Below are 19964 nucleotides of genomic sequence, written 5' to 3'. Positions count from 1 at the left end.
CATAGGAGCCTTCTGGACCACTCTGCTGATAAGACTCTGAAAGTGGACACCAGTCCAGGGTCTAATGCTTCAACAATGCTGCCGCGAAAACTATTTCGCTCGACAGTGCACGCACAGGCTGGCGGCCTGAAACGTTTATTTCATTATCTTAAAACGACGAATGAGATGGACGGAGTTCATTTTGCCTATCAAAACGAGACGCGGGTTGCATTGCCGAGGACACGTCAGGGATGACCGCCATCGCCACGCAGCAGTGGCCATGAGAGACCAGGCGGAGACAATGGCGCTGTAACATGATAAAAGCGGACACCCCACAAAATCACCGATCAGAGATTTGCCCATATGTGGAATAAAGTAGGCGTGGTGTTGCCCAACATATGGTCCTGTGGATCGTGAATCGAGGTTAATCGTATCGATTCTCACTCAGTTGAGCCAGGTCAAAGTGAATCATACATTTTTCAAATTGGCTCATATCTGCATAATGGGTGATTCCGTTGCAGTCCGTTTGCATTGTATGACGGGCGGTGAGACGGCTGCAACCGCACAGGACCACAGCGGCCAGGGGGTCACGATAACGACCCCGGCCGCGGAACTTAGGCGATGAAAACGCCCTGAGTGGACGTGACGACAGCCGTGCTGGGATGCACACTGAAATGTTTGGCGGTCGTGCGGGTTGACCGTGTGGCTCGGGAACTGCCGAAGACTTCGCCGTGGCTTGCTGTACCGCTCAACTGAAATGCGGGCCGAGTGACTCCCCGGTTGGAGTGCTCAATCACGCTGTGAGCACAAGGACACGTTGGTGGCTAAACCGATTATTGTGAAACTCAGGTGGCTCAGAAATTAGAGCGCTGAGCTTGCACTGCTGAGATCAAACCTGGATTCTCAGGTGTAGAGAATTAATGGTCTCATCCTGGTCACCAATAACTTCTTCAAAATATCGTGTTAAAGATTATTTTGAACCTGATTAGACTAAATTCCAGCTATGAGAATTTAAAATATTTGTTTGACTGTCATGCAACAGACAATTTCTTAGCAGGGTTATGAAGAAAGCGATATCCTTCTCGCTTGAAAACTAAAATGGCAATTTGACGGATTTTTAAATCATGTGGAAGCCAATGTCTACCACATGGGATGCACTTCTCTGGGAGCTCTCAATTGATTCTCATGACATAATGCCGATAGCACATGTGGAATAAACTCTGCAATAATACATATTACTAAAAAGGTTTGAAATCCTGTTTCATAGACATTTTCCTTCACTTTATTAATGTAACAGTTTATGCCGACATCTTGAGTTGTCTCTACAGGTGAGACCGCACACAAAGCTCAACTTCCCCACACAGGACCTTGTGAATAAGCGTTGTGAGAACAAGTGAGGCTATCCTGGATAAACATGCGACCGTAATTGTGAGTGGAAGATTTGTGCCAGAAAGGTGCCACGTGTGTAATCAAAAATAAAAAACTTGACCAACTCGTTCTCCTGTCAACGTCCTCACCCTAACGCAGTGCACCTCATCCTAGCGAAGGCCGCTCCACACTCAGAGCTCACGTGGCCATCACATCATCGGCATCGCACAACAGAGCGCTGCGGGAGCCCCCCCCCCCACAGGGAATGAGTCGAGCACACCGCCGCTTGGCTAACGATCGCCACAGCACGGCCGCGCGTCCCGCGGGCACCAGTGTCTCACCACGGCGCCTCCACGCTCCCGCCGTGGTCTCCCCTCGCAGGCTCGGCATGCGGTCCGTGGACATGTTCCAACGAAGCATTCGAGGTCACGAACGCGCTCGTTCACGGGTGGACGTGTGGAGGCCTTTTGACGTGACATTGCAGAAGCCACACCGAACGATGCGGCTTACAGCAACTAGTGCAAAGGTAAAGGTGCAGCCCTGGTAGCTCTTGCTCGCTCCACTCCTGGAGGAAGGGCATCCACTGGAGCCACCTCCTGTACAGTGGTGTTTTGGCCTACTCTTCCATGCTGGCTAGACGTCTTGGGAATACCAAAACTTTACCCCACCACACGTAACCTGCTGTTCGACAAACTGTGGTATTCTCATTCATTCTGCTGGGTGGACAGAGGCGGAGAAGGGATTTTAAAATCTTGATGATCCAGGGTGCGAACCATTACACCGCGGCAACATCTCCAAAAGGAACGTACGTAAGCACACGCATTTCACATCAAATTCCAACAGCCACACGAAAAGTGGCGAGGAGATGCACCAGGGAGACATTGCTATGCACTGCACCATGCTGGGACACGGACAAGGGCACAGCAAAGTACAAAAACACACGAGAATTCAGAATAACAAGCGAAAAGACAACGGCGGTTACACATTGTCATAGCGACACGATGAAACACAAAGAGACACACAAACGCATCGCACTGAGCTCAGCTATACACTGCCTTGCTGAAACAAACACCACACATAGCACTGTGTGGCCGGACGTACACAGACACACACAGACACGACGCGATGTTCTCAAACACTCCGTTCTGTCAGCCAAACACACGGCGATGTGCTGAGTCGGCGACACGCAGCAGCGTGACACGACGAGGCTCACCGCGACACGTCCACGTGCGGCAACAGCGCAGCGGCATCATGGCCCCCTTCTCGTGAAGTTCACCTTCTCGTGAAGTTCACCCGCTTCTCCCCCCCACCCCAACCCCATGTCAAGCCGTGCGACGCTACCTTCATTAAACGTGGACACGATGCGTCCACGTTTAATGACAAGACAATTGTTTGGGCTGGGCCTCGCCCTCCCACCGCGGCGAACGGGTGCCACGGTGGCGAGATATGAACTACCTCGTCTGGCACACAGGAGGTCGTGGGTTTGATCCCGACCTTGACGCCTGCTGTATATTTTGGGTGTCTATGTTCTCCCCGTGGTCGCGTGGAATTTTCCTCGGGTCCTCCCGTTTTTCCCTCCACGTTTAGAAACATGCATTTAGAGTACTTTGCTGCTCTACATTTCCACGCGATAAGCCACTTCATTGAGCTATCATTTGCGGGCAGGTCACTTCTGAAAAAGAGCTACATAGCTCAGTGGGCCTTTATCTGGTGAAATAAATATCGTTTGATCGTTTTCACGGGTGAGGCGACAAAAAATCAGCGCTACGACGTATTAGAGACACGCAGCTGCTACGTGTAGTTCGGCGCGATGTCCGACGTTTCGCTCAACGTCTGGGCGCTTGACGAACGAACGATAGTGTTGAACCGCACTGTTCCCGAAGAAGGTCCCAGCACGTGGGACGAAACGAAAGACCGGACGTCGGTACAACCCGAACGTGCGTCACAGATCTATGCAGTGCAATCGCGAAAACCTGTACCGCTGAAAGAAAATTGCTGTTTTTTTTGCACAAATAGTTTTCTGGTCTGGACCAATTTACCTAAACCTTTCACATGAACACCACACATACACGCATATCTGCAAGCCACCGTGCAACCTTCACAGGCCCTCACAACAGGCAGATGGAGGACCAGTCATATGGGTATTCAACATTGTACTGTCTGCCAGGTGCCCTGACACCGCAGGCAGCTGACAAACGTGGCTGGGGAACATTTTTCGTGACTATTATTTCAAACAAAATTAGTTTAAGCCTTTCAGACGCTGGGCTGGTTTTGACCTTTTGAGAATCAAAATCTGTATTAATACTTGAGGAATCCGATGGGCTTTCAAGAACTTTTTTCACAGATGTACAGTAGCGGCGAGTCAGAAAATTACAGCAACAGTACAACAACACGATAGGAGTGCAAAGTATATGTAAGGTAAGGAAATCACGAAAAAAAATTACTGAAATATTTTTATTTGAGCAGGTAAAGCCCACTGAGCCTTTAGCTTCTTTTTCAGAAGTGAACTGGCTCACCAAAGTGGCTTATCATGGAGAAAGTGATAGCTGCCAAATAATCTTAATAATCTCAACGCATATTTATGATTCTCATCAGCAGAGTGGGAAACATTGGCCAAGAGAAACGACAAAATCACGGGCCCAAAAGACTCTTTCATTTGTATCTGTTTAGGGTTAATTAATTAATGACTTAATTACCCACAATCCACCCATTATGAGGAGAAATGCTGCGCGTACATACTTGCTGCACCCGTTATTCAAGCGAACGTGCAGAGAAACGCGACGACATGGGGGAGGGTGAAGGAAACTCGCACCTTGGTTGGGCTCACGTCGAACGTCTTGGCGAGCACGTCGAGAAACGAGCGCACTTTGGCGAAGTTGTCCAAGCCGATGCTGTAGGAACCATCGACCAGGAAGACGACGTCGGCCCGCACTTCCACGTACGACGTGCACTCTGCGGCGAGACGAACGAGTGCGTCAGAACCGCGCGGAGGCCACGGTGAGCGACCGGGGTCATCGCACACACACACGCACACACACACACGCAACGCACACACACACACACGCACACACACACGCACAAACACGCAACGCACACACACACGCACACACACACACACGCAACGTACACACACACTCGTGTGTGTGCGCACGGCTCCAGTGCCAATCCATTGCTGGATGAGGGACTCCCCAAACCGTGCAGATCGTGGGGGTTATTTGGCCATATTTGAGCACATGGGTTCGTGCGTGTTGGTGAAGGTGGGGAGCACAGCAAGTCCAGTACAACAATTGATTTTGCTGCACGAGCGCCGCGCGAGTGCCATCGCCGCACTCACCCACGGTGACCTTGGTGCTCTTGGTGCGTGTGGTGCGCGTCTCGGGCGCGCTGAGCGCGCGGCCCTGCAGAGAGTAGACGCTGACGCGGTATTCTGTGTCCGAGCGCAGCCCACGGAACACGGCCGTCGTGTCGCGCCCGCCCAGCGTCTGCTCTTGAATGCCGCCGCCGGCGACGGGCGGGGGGCCGCCTGCGGGGACGCCGTTGCTCCCGGGGCCCCCTGCGGGGGCGCACACCGCGCGGAAGCCCGAGACGGGGCCCGCGGGGAGCGCCCATCTGATGCGCAGCGAGCGCGATGTCACCTCCGACACGTGCACCTGAATCGGTGGCTCTGCATGGGGATATCAGTCACATGGTGTCAACAACCTTCATAGGCACACTGACAGCAGCAGGAGACATTTAGAGGCTGTGGAATTAAAATGTCGTTTTCTCCTCAATTGCTCTCGAGTATTTTTATAGGGTATCTCTAAATGGGTCACACTACATTAGACGATTGACTCGCAGAAAACCAATCTGCACAAAGTACATAGGAGCAGTGTCAAGTTTTTAACGAGGAGGGGGCGGTTGTAGTTAAGTAGACTCTGAAGAAGGGCCATCGCCAAAAGTGTCTCTATTTCTCTGTGATCAAGGTGGTGTTAATTATGCGAGTGGTGAGATCTTCAAATCAAGATTGGCGAGATCTATTTAGCTCTGTGGAGCCGTCCTAAAGCCCAATCCCTGCCAGGATGTGACGCTCTCCGCTGACTGGGCGAATGAAATGTTTCTCACATCATAAACTTCGCTCGGCCAACAATACCTGTGATATAACACGGGAATCTTCTTTTACGTAAACAATAAAAAATATATACTGCGGCTCGTAAAACAAAATGTGTGCACGATGTGAGGTGATGACAGGTGATTGACGGCACGTGGCACGCCGTGGAGGGGCCGCGCCCCCACTCACCCACGTCTCCCTGGCGCAGCAGAGCCATCTGGGCCTCGGCGCTCGCGCACAGCAGGGCCACCAGGCGGGGCAGGGCATGGGGCAGCTCCGCGGCGCCAGCCACGATCATCAGGTGCTCCGGCTGCGACGCCACCAGGCGCAGTTGGCTGGCGACGGCTCCCGGCAGCCCTGCGCACAGCGACCGCTCGCTTCATCCCCCCGCACCGCCAGGGCAACGACGCAGACAGCCACGCCGGGCTTCGCCACGCGTGCGTGTGGCGGGGACCGCGTGGCCTCCCGACAACCGACGAGATCGGGTGGCAACCCCAATGATTTGGTCTAAGGCCGTTTAGAAGGAGCCACAGGCACCGCTTGTAATTTCAGCACACCACATCCAGTATACAGCTCTTGCTATCGCTGTGGCTCCTAGCTAAGTGCCAGCGACCAAGAGAATGTTCAAATACTGGCGATGTATACCAACATTTAATAACCAACAGGGGACCGAATGTTGAACGGTTTCCCTCGACTGAATTACGATAATTAAATCCACAGACCGAGCCTGGACCAAGCTTCTGCAGGTTGTCTTCAACTGTAACACAACTTGAAGGTAGACCTATGTCCAGTGCCGGACTATCCTAGTAGCAAAAGTAGCTACATAATGCTACGGGCCCCGCACTTTCAAGGGCCCCGCGCTAAATGCTTTCAGGCTATCAATTCCGGTTCAGTGATTCTGCACTTGCTCAATTACTATAGTACTATACCGCCTTCCACTTTTATGAACGACTGGGTGTTTAAGGTTAGCGATTTGACGTATTATCTGGCTGTATAGCAAATGAAAAAATACAATTACTTTACTATGCAAGTAAAATATGTGTTTTAATATGTATGTGTTTATTTTATTTAGAGCCCCTTGATAACATATGCTACAGGCCCCGCACTAGCTTAATCTGGCACTGCCTATGCCGACTTGGAGGCCGGCGCTGCGTACACCTTGTGCCACACAGCGACAGCCACCACTGGGGGTCTCACAGGCCAGACCGGAGCATGGCATTAGAATGGTCGAGCCGAGCGAGGTTACGATGTCAAGGGACTTCGAGCTGCCGGGGCGTTGACGCAAGCCTCCCTGACTACGCGCAGATTCCCGTCCGATCTCGGAGCAGGACCGAGACGAAGGAGCACGCACCCACGGCGAACGCATCCACGCCCGCCTCGTGCAGCGCAGCGGCGGCGCTGGCGACGTCGTCGTGCGACGCGCTGCGTGCGAGCAGCACGAGGAGGCGCGCCGCGGTGGGGCGCGCGGGGGACGCGGGGCCCAGCAGCGTGTCCACGCTGTGCCGCAGTGCCTCGCCTGCACGCACACACAAGCACGAGTACGCACGAGCACGCGCACGGAATTCGTGTTACGCAAAGTACGCGGCGCGATGTGGATTGAGGGAGCTGGGAAATGCCACTGCGTGTGAAGATGCTATGGTGAACGAGTGGGTGAATTTATTTCGTAGGCAGGGGCAGCCGGTGGAAGGCAGAGGAGAAGAGGTCTCAAGCCTGGACTTGAATAGAGGCTGGGAGTCGACGGTATTGTTGGCTGGGGGGACGGACTTCCAGATTATGTGGGCAGCAGAAGAGAAGAAGCAACCTCCCGCTGAGCGAAGGTTGATTTTGGGCTTTGATAGCAATTCTTGTTTGATTGAGCGGACAGTGGAGGAGAGTAGTGTGAGATAAGCGGTGAGTGGTCTCAGAGACGGTGAGTCCAATGTTTTAATTGGATTGCGAGCCAGTGGAGGAATCGGAGCGTTTACGGGAGCGGGTGAGGATTCTGACAGCGGATTTTTGGTTCCTCTGGAGATTAGAGATGAGGGACGTGGGGAGGCCGTGGAGTAGAGAGTCGCGGTTGTCGAGTTGGGATAAGATTAAGGCACGGATGACTCTCAGCGACAGCTGAGGCAAGGATATGGTACATGAGAATAGGTTTTCCCTTTTATTCTGGCAACCAAACAGGTGTTGAGATGTTAAAACAAACTGAAACCTTTTACAAGGAATCATGGCTGCATTGACCGTATTGTGATCAATACAGACATGATTCCTGGTAAAAGGTTTCAGTTTGTTGTTTTAACATCTCAACACCTGTTTTGTTGCCAGAAAAAAGGGGAACACCTCATATTTTGGTACTGGCAAAGAAGGTTCCATGATGTAGCTGCTCACCCCGAGCTCTCATTACTCTGATAGTGCGTTGTCTTTGTGCTGTACGCCTTTTGGCGTCCTCTGGTCTAGCACCGTTTTGAGACTAGGCTCTAAAGAAAGCTGTCTCTGGTGTGGGCCAATCAATGTTTGCATTCTGACCAAAGCAGTGTGGTTAATGCAGACATGATTCCTTGTAAAAGCTTTTAGTTTGGTGTTTTAACATCTCAACACCTGTTTTGTTGCCAGAAAAAAGTGGAAAACCTATTCTCATATTTTGGTACTGGCAAAGGAGGTCCCATGATGATATGGTAGGTGGCAGCTGTTGTATAGTTAAAGTAATATATAGTTATATATTATTTAATTTCCATTATAGTAGAGTGTGGTTGAAAGTAAAAGTCCATGCAGGTAGCTGAGGAAGGGTTGAAATTGTGTGAAGGCTGCATTCTATGATACGATTAGAACTTCATGATGGCTTACACAGGGTTAGAATGATGTGGGGTTGGGTGGGAAAACCGCACCGATCGAACATCTCCTGGCCCACGTCTACTCCCTGCAGCGTGCTGCCGGGTGTGTGTGGCGGGGTGCTGGTGGTCCCCGCGTGCACCCTCACCGGCGTTGGGGGGTCCCTCCTGCTGCAGGGGCTGGCCGAGGATGAGGTTGGCGAGCCGCGCGTGCCGCGTCTCGGCGCCCAGCGCGACGCGGGTGCGCGCCGCAGCGCCGTACAGCACCAGGGCCACGCGCGTCGCGGCCCCCACGGGGAAGGCCCCCGCGAGGGCCGACGCGAAGGACAGCACGAGGCGTGAGTCGGCCTCCTCCAGGCCCCGCGTCGCCTCCAGCAGCAGCACGAGCTCGGCCTCTGTGGACGGGGCGCAACCTGCTGGGGCGAGCATGATCAGGAGGAGGAAATCAGCGCTCGTATTTAAGCGAAGGTCCTTTTGCCTATGAACACCTGGCAGGTCACCAGCGTTGGTTCAAATCAACCTGACTCTGCTGATAAGACGTCGAATGCCGAAACTGGTACAAAGTTTGTTGAAGTGACGCACTCGCAAACAGTTCTCACTGATGAGAGGTAGAAAACCAACGTATGTGGAGGTATGGAAATGTGGAGGTGTATTGTCTGCTTATTTAAGATACTCAATTACTTTTAAATCCCAGTTTGCTACGGTTGCATACAAAATTATGTAAATACAGGCCAAGAATCCATCGATGTGGGAGCGTACGACTAGGGGCACAACAACGGATTTCGCTGTATTGTCCACAATGACGCCCCCTCAGAAGCCAATAACAACACCTGCTTTAAAAGAGATTTGGTCACAAAGTGTTATCCAGGCTGATACCTGATGAGCTTCTGAGATCTGGTGAAATGGGAGTGCATTCCAGGTGAGCTGGCCATAACACAGGTCGTCATCGCGATCATTGTTTATCATATGCAGCAAAATGTCCCTAAAGCCAGTGTCGTTACGGGAGTCTGAACGCCTCTTGTCAGGAGAATATTGTTTGGCCATCGATTTTCAGATTCATATTGAACGCTGTATTTAGTTTGAGTGTCCTGAGGTAACCGTACTGTTTGAGGAGATAACCCTTAAACTTTGTATACACAAAACTCAAAATAATGATTTGCGTCATTGTAGAGAATATAAATAACAAAATAAATAAGCAGACGATGTCGCCTTCGTATTCGTCTCACACAACCCGCCAGCCGCCACACAGCCCCCTGGGAGCGCGTACATTCGGCACCAGTTTCAACACAAGCGTCTCTCAACAGTTTGACGCACAAAATAGCTCAGAATAAATTTGCCATTTACTCCCCCCACAAGAGGGGCCCAGAGCGGCCCCCCAAGACCTCATGACCACGCGCCGATTCACGGCGGTCGGCACAGTCGACCGCACAGCATGGCCCTGTCAGTGCCGTGTGCCGCCCTTCTTCGCGGGCCCTCGGCCCTTCTTCGCGGGCCCTCGGTGTGAGTGAACGCGGCACGAGTTGTCAGGAGGAGGAGGGGGGCTCTATAATAGGTTGCAGGTCGTCCTACTGCGCTGGCATTCAGGGCCCCTCGACAGGTACGTGCCTGGATCTAGAACACAGTCTTACGGCATCGGGCGCGTTCTGGATAGCGAGAGCGTGCGTGACAATTTGCCGACTAAATATTAAACCGATCCTTGTACTGAATGTGTGGCGCACGGGCAATAATGACATGTCGTGGCTAATATCTCAGCCAACATGTTTCATTCATGAACAAATATTTTAATCCGGTCTCTGGCCTCGGTGAAAAAAAATAGTTGAGTACCATGCGCTGAGTCAATATGATAACACTGGCTACAATCTCGGCCTGGGCAACGCTGCTCACTTTGATGACGGCTAAGGGGGATGGGAGCCCCCAAACAACAGCGGCATCGTCGCGTCACGGGGCCACGCATTTCCCTCGACGACCTCGACTACAAAGCAGCAGCGGAGCGAGCGCACGGAATCACGCACGCGTAGAGGAGATGGGGCAGAAACACGTGAGCCTCACAACTAGCAGCAGAGGCCTCGGGACGCTCCTTGGGGGACCTCCTCATTCGGGGGGTGGCACCCTCAAGCTGGTTTCAAAACGGCAAAAGGGAGTGAAAGGTCCATGGGGCCATCCATTGAGCGCGTACTGAATGGATGGCCCCCATCGGCACGCGCTGCGCAAAATGTTGTCGACCGAGAGACGCGACCGGTCGCTTCTGCCTGCAGGAGTCGCATGCCGGTTGGCCCTGGGTGGAACGCAGATGCCTTTGGGATGGGACCGTGAATGCTACCAATCCCTCTGGGCACGCTTCACCTGGACCCCGCTCCACCTGGGCCCCGCTCCACCTGGACCCCGCTCCACCTGGGCCCCGCTCCACCTGGGCACCACTCCACCTGGGGCCCCCCTCCACCTGGACCCCGCTCCACCTGGGGCCCCGCTCCACCTGGGGCCACTCCACCTGAGGCCCCGCTCCACCTGGGGCCACTCCACCTGGGGCCACTCCACCTGGGGCCACTCCACCTGGGGCCACTCCACCTGGGGCCTGCTCCACCTGGGCCCCGCTCCACCTGGGGCCACTCCACCTGGGGCCACTCCACCTGGGGCCACACCACCTGGGGCCCCGCTCCACCTGGGCCCCGCTCCACCTGGGGCCACTCCACCTGGGGCCACTCCACCTGGGGCCACTCCACCTGGGGCCCCGCTCCACCTGGGGCCACTCCACCTGGGCCCACTCCACCTGGGGCCACTCCACCTGGGCCCACTCCACCTGGGGCCACTCCACCTGGGGCCCTGCTCCACCTGGGGCCACTCCACCTGGGGCCCCGCTCCACCTAGGCCCATTCCACCTAGGCCCACTCCACCTGGGGCCACTCCACCTGGGGCCTGCTCCACCTGGGCCCGCTCCACCTGGGCCCACTCCATCTGGACCCTGCTCCACCTGGGCTCACTCCACCTGGGGCCTGCTCCACCTGGGCCCCGCTCCACGCGAGCGCAGAGCCAGAGGCGGCAGCGCCGGCCATCGGAGCTCTCGCGCCGAGGTGCGGCGAGCGCTGTGGTCAGCATGTGGCGCGCATTCTTCACGGGATAAACCGTGGAAGTGGAGTTGCAGATTTTCATCTATTCTCCTCGCAGAGATATTAAAGTTTACCCCGTGCTGCCGTTTTGCATAAATAGAAGCAGAGGTTCCCACCCGGGGCACTGCAACGTTTTCACTTTCGTTACAGCGATCGTGCCGTGAATCAATGTCTGAAATTACATCTGAAATTATTCTAAAATATGTGGGTTTATATTTGTTAAAATACTTCTCAACAAAACAACAATTGTAATTAATCCCAAAAGTCCACGCTAAATAATCCACCGAATTTAAGGTTTCCGCCAAAGGAATCCAGCTGGGTCATAATTACCGATGCGTCCACTGAAACCAGAAAACCAGACTTTGTAACCCCCTTCAAATCAGAGCCGCAAGTTTCCCGTTGTACAGCGATTAGCACGGTTGGCTGCGTATGGTACGAAAAAAGTTCAACATAGATACAAACGCAGAAGAGAGACCACATATTTCAAAAGAATAACACGAGGGCACCACGTGCAGAGTGTCCTTGATAATGTGCTGCTCACAGGTTTCTTATTATAACTATGAGTATGCTTGTTACCCAGGGAAGCTTCGCTGGATCTCAAGGCCCTCTTTTCGGAGGAACTTACGAAGTTTTCGCGACCGGTGTTACTGCGTGAAATAAAAATGAAGAGTAAATTGCAGGTCATCGTTCAGCATTGGGTTGCTTGGCCAATGCCAGTTACATCGTGTGGGGTGTTCACTATGGCACGAAACTGGAGAACCAAAAGAAAACCCAAACCAACTGCAGGGGGGGGGGGAGGTACATGGTAACTCCACACAGAAAGGCTCCTGAGTCAACAATCAGATCTATTCATGGAAGTAGGCATTTTTTTTACCAGGTAAGGCCCACTGAGTTATATAGCTATTTTTCGGAAGCGAACTGTTCACAAATGATAGCTTAACAAAGTGGCTTATCGTGCAGCTAATCAGCACTCCCTTAAGTGGGTGGCCATGTAAACCATTCTCTTTTAAAGCGGCAGAGTTTACGTGCTAGCTAAGCGTACGCTCGAGAATTCTGAGTGCAGCAGCCCAGTCAGGGATGAGGGCAGCTCCGCAGTGGCGCAGAGACAGCGACTCTGGGCTGCAGGCCGAGCTGCTTCTCACGATGTCAGGCCTGTCCTCTCCGCTATAAAGAGGCATCGGAGTCCAAACATTGCCTCATGCTGCGGCTGCTGCTGTCGCCAGTTATTCCACATTTTATATCCGGCGGAAAACTTGTAAATACATGAGCAGGTGAATGCCATCCTCCAAAGTAAATAATGGAGCTGAATGAAATACAATCTTTACGTGGCACCACATGCACGCGCTCCCCCAGTTGGCTGTGCTGATGGGCCCAGCCTCTATTGAATAATTTGCCCAATCTGGATAAATACCAGAGACACTCTGCTTTATCTTAAAACAATCTTCATTACTTTTATGAATCGCTTGGCAGGGCTGACTTCCTTTTTGGTTTCTCTTAACTCAGTCTTGTATTGATTTCATTCCTTCCTTTACCAAGCTTTTTTTCGTAATAACTTAAATACTTTCTTCATGTTTTGTTGCTATCCTCAGGTGCCCTGTCGAATTAAAATGCTTCATGGGTCTTCGTGTATATGAACCATCTCAGTCAAGACTAAAACTGGAAACTGTGGCTACAGTGAAGCAGTTAATCTGCATTTCTAGCAATAAATGTTACCATCCTGTATTGTGAATTCCCTCAAACGGCCGAGGATACATTCTGCAGCAACAGCAAAGATTCCAGGAGTGCAGCCACATGTCTGCTCAGAGACACGGTCTGGAAAATCACTCACGGCAAGAATCCGCAATGACAGACGAATCCGTCGCTATATACCAGCAGACCCTGGAATGCCTATTTGCAATTGCAAATGCCATTGATTGATGTCATTGGGAGTTAAACCCACATTATACTGAATTACGTTAAGTACTGATATCCAATTAGGAGCGTAGGGAGATGTGGTGTGAATTTCAGAGTTGGCTCTCCGATGTGTTTTCAGGGTGTTGTTCGGCAAGATGTCTGATCTTTCGCTAAGCGTCCTCGGAGCTTCTTCAGCAAGTGGAGCGAAACGTCAGACACCGTGCCGAACAACACGCGGCACAAGCTGCCGACACATCGGTGAGAGCTCTGCGGCACGACCACGAAAACCTACACAGTGGAATTTCAGAGATGTTTCTGGGAAATGAGTACAGAGGACAGTTTGTTCGCGGCATGACTAATTCCATTACATCATCACGACATATTGAAAGCACCCAAGATACTTAACAGTGCACACTTCCAGTGATAATACACATTTAATCAGTCTTAAATTCAACGATTATTAACGTCATATAAGGTACATGAAATTGCTGGGAATGGGGTCTCTAAAGTAGTCAACGTTTAACGTTTAAATGCACAACTTAGCAAAGCAACAGAGAGCGAGAGCGCGGAGTAATAAAGCAGAGTAGCAGTGGAGATTAACAAGCGAGATTAACGCTCCAGAGTAGAGGAATCATTCATTTTGACAACAGATCAGCAATGCAGATTAACAAGGCAGCTTCACAACGCAGAGTAACAACTGAATACAGCTACGGAGATCAACTGTCGATTAATAACGGAGAGAATATTAACAACGAAGAGTAACAAAGCAGAGAAGGAACACAGACTAACACCGCTTAGTAACAATGCAGAGTAATAACGCAGAGGAATGCAAAGAAACTATACGGATTAACGACGTAGGCTAACAACGCAGAGGAGATTAACAACGCAGTTCGAATGCAGATTAACAACGCTGTTGAATTTTTCATGAGAGTAAAACTTCCCGCAACGATGGGTAAGTAAATTTTCGTATTTTCCCCGACATGACAATTTTATTTGATTGGCTAATACTCGGGTTGGGAAGGGTTATAGTAGTTAAATGTTGGCACGATACCTACGAAACGACGATCGAACCCAATAGAAAGAATTATTAATGCATATTTTGGCCAGGAAAAATCACATTTCAAACAGGGAAATTATATAAACGTGAACTATGTACATTGGAAACCTCGCTAGCAATCCAAAATAACGTTACAATTCTGGCCAATCGCCTGATTGAACTGGTTGTAATCACCAGCGAAACGTAGTCGAATTATAAATGTTTGTGGGTTTACTCTCCAGCACACAAGTGGTGTGCTGGACTAGTAACTAATTGGAAAGTTTTGTGTACGTGACAAACCTTATCAATTGGCTGTGTCGTTGGGGGCGGGTTTAACTACACATTTTTATTTACACGATCTAACCCAACAAAAACGTTATTATGGACAATATTGGTCGCGAAAGCCTATGTGTTAAACAGAACGTTACGTGTGACACTCGTGAGAGGAACTGACATTTTGGCATTGAAATTTGCATCTCCACACAGCGTGAAATTGCAATTGTATTTCCTGCTGATTTAATAAACTATCAGCTCCTCACAGCAGTCCAAGAACGTCAGTCCCACTAAACGGACACCCAGAAGGCACTCCCCTCCTCGCACAAGCCAGAAGTCCCTCCCAGGTGGCAGGAGTCATCACTTGTTGAACAGTGGCAGTGGACTGTGACCCACTGAGCTAAACGACATGGTTGGATTTCCTATTTGTATTGCTCCGTGCTTGTGCTTTGCCGTGCTTCCAGAATAAGCAGAGATCACAGATAAGCTGAATGTTCTCCAACCGCAGTTCCGTCAACAGAAGCCTCCCATGACTGACCCTTCTAATCATTGCCAAATTACCATCTTTAATGGAATCGGCAAATTATTCCATATGCAAGGACCCTCTTCAAAATGTATTGAACCTCAATGCGATTCTCGTTTGGGCACATAAATGGCATCATTATTGTTATCCATAAATATGTTATGAACTCGGCAGCACAGGGGGACTTCAGCAAAATACAATGTATTGTTATTATATGTTCCCACGTCTGTGCTTCCCAACGTCACCAACTCGGATTTACCAGCGTGGTGAAATATGGTCAAATTTCCCCCGCAGCCTAGAGAAGCCCTTATCCAACAGTAGATTGACAAAAGGACTGAACTTGAACATGTGCATCTCTACATTTAATATCTCGTTTCATGTTTATCTGGTTACACACAAAGCCGCTTGCTGCAGCTGCCTCAGGCTACCCATGAGGCATGCGTTGCGGTCGTCACGCTCGTGCAGAACCGGATCGCACGTCCATGGAACCAACTTAGAAATCCCCACGTTGCCTTTGCCACGCGATCACTGCCAATCCGAGAGACCGCGCTACCAGTTTAGAGATCATTTAAAACACCACCGTCATTCATCCACCGTCGAGCTTTCTCAGGAGCGACGTTCACGCAAAGTGAACGGAGCTGCATGCATTTGTCGAGGGCAGGAAGATGCAGGCATGCCTCGCTACACGCACCGCAGCCAAAAAATGACCCAGCAAGTACCTACGCGGAGACTAACAAGGTCTCAAGTGAGCTTATGCATTCAACAGCTTCCATTATTAACTTTCCATCTTAAAAGCTTGCAGAGCTTAGTAAGCACCACGGGCTGGCCGCCCAGTGGAGCGAGCACAGGCCCAGCGGTTTGAACATTGCTGGGGTCAATGGAAATAAGCAAAGGTTTGTGATGTCGTGTTTTGGAGGATGGTTAATATAAGCTTCAGGGAATCAACGGGCCGTGTTGTTTTGATGCAAAACCGGTTGTTATAGGCTGCTGTGTGTAGGGCTACACGGTGAACAGCAAAAATCAGTGCAATAAAATCCACCCATGCTCAACATCTATGCTGCCCACCTTTCACAGCACAGTGAAGGAGGGTCAAACCCCACGATGTGGAGAAGCCCTAGTCCAGCAGTGGATTCACAAAAGCCCTGTACACGATGACGATGATGATGGAGGACTATAGTGATTGCTATTCTGGAGGGTTCTGATGTACGTTCGCGTGAGTAAGTGTGCGTGTGAGAGCGGAGCCCTGAATCTTGTTTCTACGCCCGTGAGCGACACAGCAAGAGCGAGTAATGTACCGGTCGCTGCATTATTTGCGGCTGCTTTATGAAAGCAAATGTGAACGTTAAGGGCAAAGTTGCAGCCTTGCAATGTCTTGCTCACTCAACCGGTGGTGAAAGCACCCCGACTAAAGGTAACTTTATAAAGCCCCTCTTGAGGATATTTGGCCTACTCTTCCACACTAGTCAGACATCCTATATCCCACCACATGGGACCCGACGTTCAACTCACTCTAGTGTATGTATGTTGAACTTTTTTCGCACCGCACGTAGCCAACCGCGCTAATCGGAGGTGAGGGGGAAGGACAACAAACTCAACACAAAAAGCAGTTTCAAAGAAATTCGTTTTCAAACGTGATTTGAAAGTGCATAGCTGCAGTGGCTTCCTAATATCGGAAGAAAGAGTGTATCCATTATATAGCTGGGTGGACAGGTAGCGTCAGATATTTAAGAAAATGTGCACCAATGTGTGAGCTGCCGTGCCGGGAGATCGAATCAAATCGGTGGGGACCTCTGTATGCAAGTCCAATGGCATAACCATTACAGCACGGCGGCTTGGGTAACAGCCAGCCATAAAAGACCGGCATCCTGGTTTCACGACCGAGAAATGATTCAAAATTCCACGGCCGTGAATTCACGAGTCGGTAATTGACACTGGAATGCACAAGGTCGCACTGCGTCACCAAAAATACCATCCAATTCCCACGTCGCAGCTGCGACTTCAGCAGCACAGAATTTATACTCGGGAGTGATGAAAAAACATCGCCGCTTGCGCGTCCGGAGAAGTTCCAACATCAATACACCTCCCCATGTGTTTCTGACATCGCAGAGTCTTGCTCACAAAGCCAGAGCCACCCAATCACGAAACTGGTGAAGTCTAGCCTGTTCAAATGAGGAGTATAAATTTACAAAACAAACACAACTCCGAAAAGGGAACTTAATCACGCGCCCAGAGTTTGCGAAAGCCGTGTGTATTCAATGAAAGTGCTAAATCCTGAGCGAGCGCGATGTGGTTGGCTGCTTTCGTTCAAATGAGATCTACAGCTGCCCTGCGCCTTTGCTTTGTGGCACTTGCATCATTCCCGTTTATTTATGACAATGGAAACTCAAAAAGAATGTCCTTTGTTTACATTGTAAGTTATCTATAAGAGGTTTTGGCGTTGTTGTTGTGGGTTTCCTCTCCAACATGCCGGTGTGCTAAACGAGTAATTAACTGGCATGTTTACTCTACGTGACAAACGTTACTAATTGGGTGGTGGCGTGTTTAACGACACATTTATATATTCGCGATCTAACCCAAACAAAAAAACCCTTTTCATGGATATTGGTTACAAAAGCCTACGTGTTAACCTGATCATAAGTTAATGATAAAATCATTAGCAATGCGCCTGATCCCGCCAGGAGAGTGCTTGGGTGGGCGACCATTATGCGTAACAGGTGTTAAAAGTTGCTGCGGAGCTACATTGCGGACAACAGTTTGTTGTTCTTCCCCCGTACCTTCGATTAGCATGGTCGAATGTGTACGGTGCGAAAGAAGTTCAACATTCATACATATGTAGTGACATAGAATCGGTCACGTAGCAGCATAGCGCTGGCTGCTGGCAGGAAAGGGGATCTGCAGCTTACAGCAGCCCTAACTGACAGCAGGTCATGTGATAGACCAGAGAGGGATCACGGAAGGGGCCACACTGACAGTATAAGAGGGGCCCCGGGAGGGGAGCTCGGGGCTGTCGTGTGGAGTGGGATTCCGTCGTGCTGCTGGAGTTGTCACTGTCGTCTTCACCATCTCGGCGTCGCCAGTCAGGCAATCTGCCAGCTGTCCTGACTGGGAGCCGTAGTTGCTAAAGTGTGAACTGTCAGGCTGTGTTAATAAACAGAGTGCCTCCTACTCTTAGTGTCTCTGAGTCAGTCACTACACGTACATACAGCAGAGGGCTAGTGCAGCAATGTCAGTGTTGTACAGGACTATACTCCGACGTCTATTCTCCCCTCTTTAACCAAATCTCTGCTGACCAGAGTAGTGACGTATGTTGAAATGCTCCCTCAATTTCTGCATGGTGTGGAGAGGGCCCTCAACCAGTAATGAATGGCGCTGCACATGTACTGGAAAAGATATCCATGCGTGTACAAAACATCGATAAGCACTGAACTTTATTCACAAATTCGTGCAGACGATTGCCTTTGCAGATAACTCTGAACAATGCAGAGCCTTTAGGTCCAGAAGCCTTAGCGATGGCCATTATATTTACAGTGCCGAGAAGACGTTTGTGAAACCCTTAGGATTTTCAGATATTTTAGATTTTTCAAAACTAAAATGTTAGTAGATCTTAATATAAGTCTAAATAATAGATAAAGATAACCTGATTAAACAAATGATTCGACATTTATTCATCTTCAAGTGATTCTACATTCAATAACCATGCATGAAAAAGTATGTGAAACTTTAGATTCAGTAACTGGTTACACCCCCTTGAGCAGTAATGACTGCAACTAAGCGTTTCTTATAACCATTGGTCAGTCTCTCACATCGGATTTGAGGAATTTTGGCCCATTGCTCCTTAAAGAACTTCAACTTGGTAATATTTGAGGGTTGCCTTGTATGGACAGCTCACTTAAGGTCCTACCACAACATTTCAATCGGATATAGTCATGAACACTCACATTAGCCTATTGCGAGAGTGGCCTGCAGATCTTTGGATGTTTCTCTGGGGTTCTTTGTGACTTCACTGATGATTGTATGGTTTGTTCTTGGAGAGATATTGGTAGGACAATCGCTCCGGGGTAGAGTGACAGTCATCTTGAATTTTCTCCCATTTGTAGACTATCTGACAGTGGATTAGTGGAGCCCTAAATCCTGAGAAATCGTTGTATCACCCTTTCCGGAATGATGAGCATCAAAACTCTTTCTGAGATCCTCAGAGATGTATTTTGATCGTAGCATGACCTGTTTCCACACACATGTATGGTGAAGACCAAACTCACAAGGCTTATGATCTGTATCTAGGGTGGGGCCTCCTAAACTCACTCCTGAAAAATCTACCGAATTATTTAAACACCTGATTCTAATAATTTCCTTAATTGAGCGAATGCAATCAGGGGTTCACTTATTGTTTCACATACCCTGAACTTTAATTACTCGTTGTTTGTTTAATTCATACATCATTTTGTTTCAAAATACATATAATTGGTGAACATAAACCCTATTGTATATTTAAGAAAAGACCGGTTTTGATTCAAGAAGGCTATTGTGGTAAAACTATAGAATTTCCATAATGATCATTGGGGTTCACAAACTTCTTCTCAGCACTGTTAAATCTAGTTTAGTTCTTGTACGTACGTATATGTTTCAAACGTTAATAGATATTACCATGTGGTCAAATAACTACTAAAGTACAAAGTTCAGACACGCTGCCATACATACGGACAGGTGGATTTAAGGCAGGATGGAGCGGCAGTTGAGTGGTTAGTGTATGGCACTGCGACCACAGCCACTCGAGTTCGATTCCTGGCTGTTGGTTAACATCGGTGTTATGGTTATAACATCGGTGCTATGGTTAACATCGGTGTTATGGTTAACAACGGTGGTATGGTTATAACATCGGTGCTATGGTTAACAT

At 49.8% G+C, this 19964-nt stretch overlaps 1 protein-coding gene across 1 annotated transcript in view; it reads right to left on the bottom strand.

The window, feature by feature from the left end:
- LOC144725103 (collagen alpha-1(XII) chain-like) overlaps positions 1-19964 on the bottom strand; it is a 319564-nt gene that overhangs the window by 238413 nt on the left and 61187 nt on the right. The window contains 5 exon segments of the mRNA XM_078604576.1: positions 4160-4299; positions 4682-5011; positions 5624-5791; positions 6786-6950; positions 8391-8654. Coding sequence (XP_078460702.1) covers positions 4160-4299; positions 4682-5011; positions 5624-5791; positions 6786-6950; positions 8391-8654 — 1067 coding nt within the window.

Source organism: Lampetra planeri, chromosome 22 (assembly GCF_965212315.1).
Source record: "Lampetra planeri chromosome 22, kcLamPlan1.2.h2, whole genome shotgun sequence".
Classification (NCBI taxonomy): Eukaryota; Metazoa; Chordata; class Hyperoartia; order Petromyzontiformes; family Petromyzontidae; genus Lampetra; species Lampetra planeri.
The sequence above is the reverse complement of the archived record's forward strand: the minus strand, read 5'-3'. Positions and strand labels throughout refer to the sequence as shown.